This window comes from Ceratotherium simum, chromosome 1 (assembly GCF_057802395.1).
Source record: "Ceratotherium simum simum isolate JZ-2026a chromosome 1, ASM5780239v1, whole genome shotgun sequence".
Lineage (NCBI taxonomy): Eukaryota > Metazoa > Chordata > Mammalia > Perissodactyla > Rhinocerotidae > Ceratotherium > Ceratotherium simum.
In genome coordinates this window covers 20,400,380-20,413,690 of record NC_141900.1, presented here as the reverse complement: position 1 = coordinate 20,413,690, position 13,311 = coordinate 20,400,380, and the positions used below count along the sequence as shown (strand labels likewise).

The window sequence follows — 13,311 nt, the reverse complement described above, 5'->3', positions numbered from 1 at the left end:
TGGTTAAATTATTTAACATTTCTTGCTTTTGTTTTCCTTAATGGTAAAATGGAGATCCTTATCTCAGAGTTGTGAGGATTAAATAGATAGATCATCCATGTAAAAGCTTAGTAGGATGCTTAGTCCATGGTAAGTACTCAGTATTTGTTAGTTTATTGTTAGATTACTCACTGAACCTAAAAGACTTGTTTTGGCTACTAGTGCTCTAAGAAATTACATTTTGTCTTTCAAAAATGAATAATATTTGGTTCTTCACTAAGTAATATACCTTAGTAATCCTTCTGTTGGCATCCTAAATTCATTCCCTGAGGAAGATTATGATTCAGAAACTTTTCTTTTGATCACAATCCCATAAGTTAATTCCAGAAAAATAAACGAAATAGAGACTTCCTGAGCAAATCTCAATTTATATTGATATTTTAATAAAGAATGCTTTCTGCATGTATTTTACTTACTGTTGTTATAGTGTGACTGTTGCTAGGAATATGAAGATGATTCTTAACTTTGTTCCCTTTTCTTTTAAACAGGGTTTGTGGATGCACTTAGATGTTTGCAATGAGCACTGTGGCTGGCATGCCCCAGTGTTTTGGATACCAATGCATAGGACTCCATAGTAATCGAATTTACCAGAGGCGAACGTCATGAGCATAGTGATCCCATTGGGGGTTGATACAACAGAAACGTCATACTTGGAAATGGCTGCAGGCTCAGAGTAAGTATTTAAATTAAAGGTATTTTGGATAGGGAAAAGCAAAATACTACATACAATTATTTTAGCACAACCAAGCAGTGCTTGATTTGCATTTATATTTTTTCTCATTTGAGACTCTTGGCTAAAATAAAACATCAGAAGATTAAAGGCAAAAATTTCTTTAACTAAAATTACTTTTATAAATAACTTGTGAGCCAAAATAGTGTTTTTTTTCTAATTCTTTTTGTCTTTTCCATTTGCTAATTGTTGGCATCAAGAATCAAGATAATAGGTTACTGTTGTCTTTTTAATTTGTAAGATCTATCATGTTTACATCGGAAAAATAATTTGGTTTGAAATTTGATCTTAATTTTTTTTTTTTGAGGAAGATTAGCCTTGCACTAACATACGTTGCCAATCCTCATCTTTTTTGCTGAGGAACATTGGCCCTGGGCTAACATCTGTGCCCATCTTCCTCTATTTTATATGGGATGCCATCACAGCATGGCTTTGATAAGCAGTGCTTAGGTCGACACCCGGGATCCGAACCTGTGAACCCCCTGGGCCGCTGAAGCGGAGCATGCAGACTTAACTGGTACGGCACTGGGCTGGCCCCTGATCTTAATTTTTTTGTAAAGAAAGTATAATATCCATTTAAACGTGGGATTTGCTTTGTTTTTTAAAAAGTTGAGTTGAAAAACAAAATTCAAGCCATTTTTAAATAAGGGAAAGGGAGTACCACACTGCTGGATGATTATTTTGACAAGGTTTACTTTTATGGGATCCATTTCTGATGGATTCAGTGAAAGGTTCTTACCTTGCTGCTAGACTGTTTGGTCTAGGCACTCGTGTGGATAGATTTCATTATATTTTGTTTTTGAATGACCAGTCACTTAACCACTAAGTTATTGCTATGAAGATTGATTGATTATTTACTTTTGGAAATTGCAAGGGGTTCAAGTGACAGTGGTGGAAGCTGAAGGGTGGAAAGATGCATGTTTATTCTCCGATTCAGTATATAGATGTATTGTGCTTAATGGGACTCTTACTGACCAGAAAGCTGAACTTAATGGAATTTAAGTTTAAGAAAAAGGAAATTTATTTATTTTAGGGCTCCTAAAACTCGTAGGTAGAAGGGATGAAAGTGCTGTTATGCTCCTTTTGCTGGCATTTCAAGTGGTCTAGAAGTGTTGTCACCACTCCTGCTTCTGCCATTGGGAAAGACCCAGAGATGCTCTCTAATATTCCTGTAACAGTTCATTTAACTGTCTGAATATTGTAATATAGATTTTAAAAGCCATTATGTTTTTTGCACCATGTATAAGTTATTTTTGTTGTAAAATAATAGATTCTTGAACAAGACACTCTTGTGACAATAGATTGCCACTCATTCTGCCTAAATAGAACACTACTAAGGAAAGAAAGAACTTGGATAGCACGGCTTGAGAGGCAAAGGGTTCCAAGTCTAAAGTACTGGTCTTTCTTAATGTAAAGGATCTGATAGATGCAAATCCATATCTGATAGTAGCAACAGCATTTATTGGTAATAGTCAAAGGTTTTTTACTTCCTAAAAATATTCACCTCAACAGTCTTTTTTTTTTCTTTAGACTTTTAAGCAATTAATACAAGATGTAATTTATGAAATGTTATTTATATACTAGATAGGAATTTGTCTAGTATACAGTGTGTGATACACCTAAGCCTTGTTTGCATGTCTAGTGTGTATACTATAAGGCAATTCATAAACAGAATGAAAGCCACGTATTAATTATACAGTTAAAAGGGAATGAATAATACATTGAGAGTGGGTAGTGTTGAGGATAGCTTTCTGCCTATTTTCTGTATTAAATGCATTTATAGAATATTTATAGAATAAGTATGATTTATATTATGAAGCCAAATCTTTTCTGGTACAAATATGGCCATTTTTATTATGGGAAAATGATCAGTTTGTAGGCAATTACAGAATGACTATGTTTTAAGAAACATTTGTGTTTTAGAAAATGATTTTTTTTCTATTCCACATACATGTATATGTCCCTTGGGCATAGTTCCCCCGACTCAGAGGACATATAAAGGATAGCTATTGCCAATTTTTATTATGAGACAACCATCAGAATTTTTGTGGTTTAGTTTTCAAACTTTTAAATACTCTTTTTTTATATATATAAAATCTGGAAGCTTAAAAAGACCCTTAAATCACATTTTTTCCTCCTTCTCATGGAAACATAAAGCTTTTGGAGCTGTTTTCATAAGAAATATTGATATAATTAACACGTTGCTTCCTTTTTATTTCAAATATGTAATCAAAAGATACTATAGTTGTGTAAGATGCAGGATGCTGAGGGAAGGGTGCACGGGACTTCCCTGTACATTTCTTTGTTAACCTCCTGTGAAGCTACATAATTATTTCAAAATAAAATGTTTTTTAAAAAGAGAGAGAGGGGCTGGCCCCGTGGCGTAGTGGGTAATTGCATGCTCTCTGCTGCTGGCAGCCCGGGTTCGGATCCCGGGCGTGCACTGATGCACCGCTTGTCAAGTCATGCTGTGGTGGTGTCCCATATAAAGTGGAGGAAGATGGGCATGGATGTTAGCCCAGGGCCAGTCTTCCTCAGCAAAAAAAAGAGGAGGATTGACAGGGATGTTAGCTCAGGGCTGATCTTCCTCACAAAAAAAAACAAAAAAGAGAGAGAAGTACATTTTATTGTACTCATATGGCTATAAAATGTTATTAATTGTATATTAGATATTACTGCTAAAATATAATATATCACTAAAAAAATTAAACTAATTTAAAATTTAAGAGGTATTCAGTGATTGTTTATTGAATGAATAAGTGTAGTGGACCAAATTTATACTCACATCTAAGGTTATAAAAGAGAATTTTTTGGATCCCTTAGAGTTTATCTAGTCTATCTGTAGCATTTTATAGATATGAAATTGAAGATCTAGTTCAGGATCTATGAAAAATGGGTTTGCTAAGCTCTAGTCCAGTATTTCTATACTCAGTAATGTTTGCTTTTGGATTATTGTGTCTAAAATAAAAAACTTATTATTCCCACCAAGTCCAGCTTCTTCTTTGTTATATATTTGTTTTCCTCTCATCACTAAGTTTTGAAAAATCTTGGGCTTGTTTTGCCTTTCCTTCAGAGTTAGGGATCTTATATTTTACTTCTTTCTGTTCCCCATTACCTTACCATGAGTTGGCTTTCCCTAAATGTTTGAACTAAAAAGAATGGTTTTTAAATACTTTAGGAATAACTGATTAGTGAAGATTGATAGGCTATGATTTAAGGATTTCTGTTTTAATAAGAATAAAATTTTGTTTCATTAGCCTAAGTTTTTTTTAAAGCAGTTTTAAACATTTCACAGACTTAACTATGAAGATGTTTTATTTAAAAATAACTTTTTGCTATGCATAGCATTAACAAAAACCAATACCTGGACCTTGGTGAATAGAAGTGGAGTTGAAGCCAGCTGCTATAGTGGAGACTCTTAGATACCTTAAAAAATTGCCTATTAGCCATCTTAGATCTTAGCAGTAAGCTTTTACCTACACTGTGTTTGTCCTTCGATTTGAAAAATCCCAATTGCGACGTACAGGTTAACATAGTGACCAGCTGATTTTTCTCACTAGTGCTTGGCATAATCCTTGGTACAGTTGAAAATGTGGAAAGGTAATAATATATTTAAAGGGAAAGTTGAGCCAAGTGTAAATGTAGTTTTTTTAAACTTGATTAGCAAGATGACCATAACCGGAATAATTAGGAGACCACCTTTCTTATCAGGAAGCTATATCTGGAAAGTTTTTTGATTAACTGCATGTCCATAAATGTAGGCTAATACTAGAAGTAGACTTCCTGCTTCTAGCATAACTTCACAAGATAAGACTAACAATCCAGGGGGGCCGGCCCAGTGGCGCAAGTGGTTAAGTGCGTGCACTCCGCTGCAGTGGCCTGGGGTTCGCCTGTTCGGATCCCAGGTGCGCACCGACGCCCTGCTTGGCAAGCCATGCTGTGGCGGCCTCCCATATAAAGTGGAGGAAGATGGGCATGGATGTTAGGCCAGGGCCAGTCTTCCTCAAAAAAGGAGGATTGGCAGATCTTAGCTCAGGACCAATCTTCCTCACCAAAAAAAAAAAAAAAAAAAAGACTAACAATCCAAGAGAAAGCATATTTTGGAACATCATTTATAAGCATTAGCTGTGTGGAGAGTGTTTTACTAGAGGCTCAGGTTACAAAGGTGAAGTATAAACTTTTATCATTCCCCTTAAGGAAATTATAATCAGTGGGGAAGTCACAACTCTAGATCAGAGCTGTTCAGGAGAAATATAATGTGAGTCATATGTGTACTTTTAAATTTTCTAGTAGCCATATTAAAAAGATTTAAAAAGAGGTGAAATTAATTGCTATATATTTTATTTTTTATTTTTTTATTTTATTTTTTTCTGTGAGGAAGATCAGCCCTGAGCTAACATCTGTGCTAATCTCCTCTTTTTGCTGAGGAAGACCGGCTCTGAGCTAACATCTATTGTCAATCCTCCTCCTTTTTTTTTTCCCCCCAAAGCCCCAGTGGATAGTTGTATGTCATAGTTGCACATCCTTCTAGTTGCTGTATGTGGGCCGTGGCCTCAGCATGGCCGGAGAAGCGGTACGTCAGTGCGCGCCCGGGATCCGAACCCAGGTCGCCAGTAGCGGAGCGCACGCACTTAACCACTAAGCCATGGGGCTGGCCCGCTATGTATTTTATGTAACTGAATATATCCAGAGTATTATCATTTTCACATATAATCAGTATAAAAATAGTAATGAGATATTTCATGGGTTTTTTTTTAACACTAAGTCTTTAAAATGGTATATATTTTATACTTCTAGCACTTCTTTTTTTTTTTTTTGTGAGGAAGATCAGCCCTGAGCTAACATCCACGCTAATCCTCCTCTTTTTGCTGAGGAAGATCGGCTCTGAGCTAACATCTATTGCCAGTCCTCCTCCTTTTTTCCCCAAAGCCCCAGTAGATAGATGTATGTCATAGTTGCACATCCTTCTAGTTGCTGTATGTGGGACGCAGCATCAGCATGTCCGGACAAGCGGTGCGTTGGTGCACGCCTGGGATCCGAACCCGGGCCACCAGTAGCGGAGCGCGCGCACTTAATCGCTAAGCCACAGGGCCGGCCCAATATACTTCTAGCACTTCTCAATTCGAACTAGTCACAGTTCAAGTGCTCAGTAGCACATATGTCTAGTGGCTCCTGTATTGGATAGAGAAGCTCTAAACTAGATAACAAAGTGGTAAGATCTCAGAGGAGAAAAGAATAGCAAAGCCAAAGCCTAGGCTACTTAAGAAAGTTGTAATAATGAGATCATAACAATCTATCTCTTTCTAAGAAAGGTAGAGATAAAGCTATGAGGTAGATATTATTTTTCTCAATTTATAGGTGAGGAAACTGAAGTCTCAGAGCAGATTAGTGGCAGAGGCAGAACTTGATGTGTTGATTTTAGGCCTTTTCTGTCACAGCTCTTTTACTAATATTCTTACAAAGAATGATTTATATAGCATAACTACTTTGATATATGGTCGTGTAGGTAGTAGCTTCAGTTCTAGTAGTAGTAAGTTCAATATTATAAATGCATGTATTAAGGTATTCTCAGGTCTTTGCTCAAGGATAGGGAATATAAAAGAAAACCCTAGACTCCATTATCACTAGATAGACAGGAAAGTTGAGCCAGAGTTCAGCTGTTTATTAGAATTGTATGTTTTTTATCTTAATAGATAGAACTTACCTCTTCTATTCCTTTTTACCTCTTTTACTTCTGGTATTACAATCATCTGAATTCCTAAATTGGTTGAATAAGCAAAAAAAAAAAAAAGATGGAAAACACTTCTGGAACTGGAAAGTGGGAAAAGGTGTAAATGGGGAGTGTTAAATTTCTTCTTTCCTAGCCTTTTTAAAAAAGAAAAGCTAAATTACTTTTCCCTGTCAGAGACGGGGAACATCATTGCTAGCTTTGTATTCCTTTTAATATTATTATTACTACCAAATATTCCTTGGTACCATAAGAAATCATTATAATTAGCTTTTGTGTAATTATGTATATTTTTGGATGAGGTGGACAAATTAGTAAATGTGACATGTGTAAGAGGTAAATTATTTTGGACGGGGGGAGCTCCTCGTACTATGCCTTGCAACATAGTAAATGCTTATTTGTTGCCTGAAGAGTGCTAAAGAGAGAGATATGAGTTTTCAGTTTTGTTCTGCTACTGACATTCTAGTGAGCCCTTAAAGAAGCCACCTAGTAGACTTTGGTATCTTCATTTGAAAAAGAGGACCTGGATTGAGGTATTAATGTGACTCTTTTTGACTCCAAATTGCTGAGATTCATTATATTTTTATGACCTATATTTTGCTACAGTATTTGACACTAAGTTATTTCACTGTCACTAGAGCCACCTGCTGACAGAATTCATTAATTTGTTGAGGTGTTGGGTGCCTTTAGTCTGAATTTATGTAATTATAACAACTAAAATGTTTTGTGTATGATGAAATGTTTTCAGTAGCTTTTTACTTGTTCATTTTTCACTAATACTTAACATATTTGCTTATGATTTCTTTATACTTAATGCACTATCAAGAAACTAATACTTTCTGCTGCTCTTAAAGTAAGTGTTATTTGCTTATCCTAATTTGGAAGTGCTTTCATTTAAATGTGGTTTTGTTTTAATATTCAAAAGCCTATTTTAAAGTACTGTCCTAGCATTGTTTAGAATTGTTCTTAGAATGATGCTGAATTTCTCATTTGTTTCGTACTTAATCATAAATAATTTTTTCTTTTAGTCTTTTTTCACTTGTGATACTGAATACAGAGCTTACTATGTCCATACAACTGTCTGTAACATAGTGTATAATATCTCTTAATCATCCTGGCAAAAAGTCAGGCAGGTATTATTTCCATTTTACAAAAGAAATGCAGCTCAAGGAGATTAACAGACTTACCTAAGGCCACATCATTAATAAAAAGTAGAGTTAAGTTTGAACCCATGGTTGTTTGGTCCCAGATCCATGCTGCCACATAGGTCAGAAGAGCCAAGTTTTGTTAATGGATGAGTTAAATAAAGTAAAATGCCACATGTGATAAACTGAGGCTAATTGTCACACTAAACCTTCTCTCCATTTTTAAAAATTTCTTGTATGCTATTGTAATGTTTTTAAGTTAATATGATATCTTTAAAAAATAATTGCAGGTTATAACAAAGACGAAGGAAATGGACAAGATTTGATCACAAATTTGAAGGAGCGTATTGAGAACTCATGGAGACGTTTTATACCTATTACTATAACAATTAGGGAGCCAATCTATCCATGTGCCATTACTGATGCCCAAGTGTGTGTTATTGAATGTTTTAATATTAAAAGGGAAATCAGAGGTTTCACTTACAAGACTGTTATAAATTTCTTATTAAAATCCAACTATATTTTGAAGATTTATACAGGGAAGAAATTGAATTTTTGTTGAGGAAGAAGGAAATCATAAAAGTCCAGTTTGTGAGGAATCAGCTTATTTATTCAATCATTTTAACTTGTTCTTTTTCTCTAAATGCCTGTCTTAATTTAATGATTGGCACTTGTCTCTTTTTAGATCTTAAGTTCATTTCACCTAACTTACTTAAATGGTGCACTAAGAATGTATAGTGCAGCTTAGATGATAATTTATGATGGCTTTTTTTTTTTTTTGGTGAGGAAGATTGGCCCTGAGCTAACATCTGTTACCAGTCTTCCTCTTTTTGCTTGAGGAAGATGGTCCCTAGCTAACATCTGTGCCAGTCTTCCTCTACTTTGTATGTGGGACGCCACCACAGCATGGCCTGATGCGTGGTGTGTAGGTCCACACCTGGGATCCGAACCCGTGAACCCCGGATCGCCAAAGTGGAGCGTGCGAACTTAAGCAGTATGCCACCAGGCCAGCCCCCATGATGGCTTTTTAAAGAATAAGGATATTTTGGGATAAACACGTAAGATTTTAAATTTGTAAAGTGGTTCCAGCAAAAATGTGGCAACATCAGATAGATTACTGCAAACAAAATGGTAGTTCTGCCTTCTAAGTTTTTGACAATAATTTAGAACTATGACACATTTGAAAATAGCCTATTTTCATTTTTAAGAATGGACATATTACATAAATAATTTAATTTTTTTTTTCTTTTTTGTGAGGAAGATTAGCCCTGAGCTAACATCCGTTGCCAATTCCTCTTCTTGCTGAGGAAGATTGGCCCTGGGCTAACATGTGTGCCCATCTTCCTCCACTTTATATGGGATGCCGCCACAGTATGGCTTGACAAGTGGTGCATCGGTCTGTGCCCAGGATCCGAACCTGCAAACCCTGGGCCGCCAAAGCGGAGAGCATGAACCTAACTGCTATACCACTGGGTCGGTCCCAAATAATTTTAATTTTAGTGACCAAACGTAGTCTCCATATTTGTAAACTTGATGAAATAATGAAAATTAAAGTGGCATAGATTCGGGATTACCAGAACTCAGGCTTTGTGTAACTCTAATAAAGTGACACATAGTACCATTTTGTAATACAAAAATGAGGTAAAGCTATTTACCTCATTAAGTCACTAATCCACAGGCATAAATAGCACTCTAGTAAATTTCATAGGACTAGTGAGAACAATGCAGTTTGGTGGCAAAAAGAGATCTGGGCTTTAGTATTTAATATTAAGAGATCTAGGCTTTAGTATTTTCTTTGCTATTATAACACCATGTGACTTAGAATTAAGAGTTCATTTTACAGATGTGGAAACCACCCAGAGTGGTTATATGGCATGTCCCAAGGATACACGATGACTTGGTGGAGTTAGGGCTTGAATTTAGAGTTTGTGACACTTAGATCAGTCATCTCCTGGTCTGTAAAACTGGAGGTTGGATGATGTGATCTTTAAAATACTTTCTAGGATAGTGCCTGAACATCACTTTGGAGCAGCAGAGACTCTATTTTCTTGAACAGTTCCTCTCCTACTTGGAGTCTGTCCCATACTAAGCAGGACTCAGCCACGGATCCTCCACCCCTGGCTTCATGACAGCATTGTCTGGGGGTCCAGGAACTGCTCTCCACACTATACCTATCTAGACTCAGCAGGAGCAGATCTCCTACCACCAGTTCTAGGCCAGAACAAATCTACTTTAAGTCTGAGGTAAAGGAAACTGTACCTTGACGCTCCCTTGGGAACAGATGCAAACCAGCTCTACCACATCTTTGTTCTACCTGTTCTACTTACCAAGTTGTAGCAACAACATTTCACCTTCTGCAGGCCCCCAGTGTCACCTCAAGGGATCAGAGGTAGGGCCTGAGAGTGGCTGATTTGGATTAAATCTTGATCCTCTGTCAATATTATCTGTGCGTCTCATTTCTGTAATTCCATAGGCACTGTCTAAATTGTAGGCCCATTCAAATGCTTAAATCCTTGCACTTTTCTCCCTTTTATTAATTCTTCCACATGCTGCATACAATCTGGCTTTTACTTTGACCATGCTACTATCACATTGAAGCTAATGCATAGTTTTTTGGCCTAATATTGCTTGCTCTCTCAGTAGGATTTGATACTATTGACTGTACCTTTGGCTTTAGTGAAACTATCCTTTTGTGATTTTCTTTTTATTGTAGTAAAATATACGTAACCTAATATTTACCATTTTAAGCATTTTTAAGTGTACAATTCAGTGGCATGAAGTACGTTCACAGTGTTGTGCAGCCATCACTATGGTTTCAAACTTTTTCATCATTCCAAACAGAAACTTTGCACTCATTAAACAACCTCTTACCCACTCCAGGCCCCAGCACCTGGTAACCTACTTTACGGTCTGTCTCTATTTGCCTATCCTAGATACTTTATATAAATGGAATCATAAAATATTCTTTTGTGTCTGGCTTATTTTACTTAGCAGAATTTTTTCAGGGTTCATCCACGTTGTAGCATGTATCAAAATTCTATTCCTTTTTATGGCCAAATAATATTCCATTGTATAGATTTGTTTATCCATTCATCCATTGATGGACACTTGGAATGTTTCCACCTTTTGGCTCTTATGAGTAATGCTACTATGAACATTGGTATACAAGTGTCTATTTGAGTCCTTGATTTCAATTCTTTTGAAAATATACTTAGCAGTGGAGTTGCTGGGTCATAAGGTAATTCTGTGTTTAACATTTTGAGAAACTACCAAACTATTTACCATCTGGTTTTCTTTTTATGTCTTAAACTTGTTTTTAAATGTTTCTTCAATATTTATGTTTTCTGGGAGTCTGTACTTACTTTACTTTGTTTCGTCCAGCCTTAGACATGTCTCAATTCCGTGTTCTTCCTACTGGAGAAAACTTCTTGTTAATTTTGATGGAGTTTGGGAGAGAAAATAATAGATGCACGTGATAAGATGGTTGTCAGCATACAAAAATATTACATGAGAAATAATAAATTAATACAGTAAATAAGTGCTAAAGAAATCCATAGGATTTATAAAATTATGATGAGTTGAAGCAATCAAGAAAGTGCTTCTTGGGCCGGCTCTGTGGCTTAGCGGTTAAGTGCGCGCGCTCTGATGCTGGCGACCCGGGTTCGGATCCCGGGAGCGCCCCGAGGCACCACTTCTCCGTCCAATGTGAGGCCGAGTCCCACGTACAGCAACTAGAAGGATGTGAATCTATGACATACAACTATCTACTGGGGCTTTGGGGGGAAAAAACTGAATAAATAAAATCTTTAAAAAAAAAAAAAAAAAAAAAAGAAAGTGCTTCTTAAGGAGCACTTCAAGTAAACCTTGAGAAATGTGTTGAAATTAAGAAGTAAGGATTAAGCGAGATTCCACAGGTAGAGGCTTAGAAATAGAGATGCCCAGGACATCTTCCTGAGTTGGGAGGAAAGAAGATGGTATACCATCCCTACAGGTACCCATTGTATAAAGGATATTAAATGTAAGATAAAAAGATTGGGGAACATTTTTTTTTTTTTTTTTACTTTTTAGTAAGGAAATAAAAAATATATATACAGCAGTAGGGAGAACAGTATAATAATCCCAGGTGTCTGTTACTCAGCTTCAGCACTATTCAAAGTTTTGTCAGTCTTGTTTCATCTATCCCAAAATTTTATTTAAAGTATTTTAAAGCAGATCCCCACATCATTTTACCTATGTATTCTTCAGTATACATCACTAAACATATAAGGACTTTTTTTGTTTTTAAACTACAGTACAGTCATGAACTGCATAGCAACATTTGGGTCAACGACGGACTGCGTATACAACAGCAATCCCATAAGATTAGTACCATATAGCCTAGGTGTGTAGTTGGCTATTCCATCTAGGTTTGTTTAAGTACACTCTATGATGTCTACATAATGATGAAATCGCCTAACAATGCATTTCTCAGAATGTATCCTTGTTGTTAAGCACTGCATGACTGTACTATTATCTCATATAACAAAATTAACATTGCTTCCTTAGTATAAAATACCCAGTTTATCTTCGTATTTCCCTCACTTTTCTCAAAAAGTGTCTTTTTGTAACTCGTGTGTTCAAATTGGGATCCAGACAAGATCCATACATTGTATTTGATTGAAATGTCTCTTGAACCTCTTTTCATCTGCAGCAACCTTTTAAAATTTGTGTTCCCTCATATCATATACCTGTTGAAGAAACTGGGTGATCTGACCTATGGAAGTTTCAACATTCTGGATTTGGCTGATTGCTTCCTTTTGGTGTCATATAATAGTCTACTTACCATGTATTTCTTATAAATTGGTATTTAGATCTAGAGATGTGATTAGCTTCAGATTCTTTTTTTCCCTCTGATTTCTCACATTTTCCTTTGTTGTTGTTTTGGGCATGATACTTTATATGTGAGACTTCGTACTTTCTATTGCATAACATTAGGAGAGGCACGTAAAAAACTTGGTTGTCTAACTTCCAGTGAACTTCCAGTGATAATAAGAATGATCAGCAGGTTCAGGTGTTGTCAGCCTTATCTGTCCACCAAGTTTCAACCTTTCAAGGTTCTGGCATCCATGCTTATCTGTTGCCTAGGTCTCTTATCTCTTGAGGGTTGCAGGTTGGTGATTCTTCTGATTTGATCATTCCTTCTGTGTTTATTAGTTGTTAGGGAACTTCCAAAAGAAGCAGTCAGTACCTAAGTATTAGCTTAGTTAACGAGAGAGCATACTTCTAATTTCAATTTTAGAGCCAAGTTGCATACTAGAATCTCTTTTTATACATTTCAGTTCCTCTACTTATGGGAAACAGAATTCGGAGTTTTGAAAAAGTGAGTTCATCTACAACTTCTGGTGGTTTTGACCATTTGACCATACCTTATTGCTTATATATTGGGAATGCTTTGATTACCTATTATTTTTGAACATTTTGAATTCCAAGACTAGAGAATTATTATCTTTTGAGAAGTTTCTCATGGATAAAGAGATTATCTTTTTGACAACGATCACTGTTTCAGTAATTTAAGAACACATACTAAGCAGTATATGTGTATCACACTCTCTTTGAAAAGTGATATCAAAATTATGTAAGTGAAATCTCATTTGTCTATTGGATGAACACAGCATGATGGTTTATGTTTT

At 36.0% G+C, this 13,311-nt stretch overlaps 1 protein-coding gene across 11 annotated transcripts in view; it reads left to right on the top strand.

The window, feature by feature from the left end:
- The window catches only part of KMT2E (lysine methyltransferase 2E (inactive)), an 88,397-nt gene that overhangs the window by 21,696 nt on the left and 53,390 nt on the right, over nucleotides 1-13,311 (top strand). For all 11 annotated transcript variants that reach the window (XR_015554612.1, XM_087440165.1, XM_004439306.3 and 8 more), the window contains one exon: nucleotides 528-712. Coding sequence is in view for 10 of the 11 variants with exons in the window: in XM_087440165.1 (XP_087296291.1) it covers nucleotides 642-712 (71 nt within the window). In the remaining variant the exon portion in view is untranslated. The remainder of the gene's footprint in view (nucleotides 1-527; nucleotides 713-13,311) is intronic.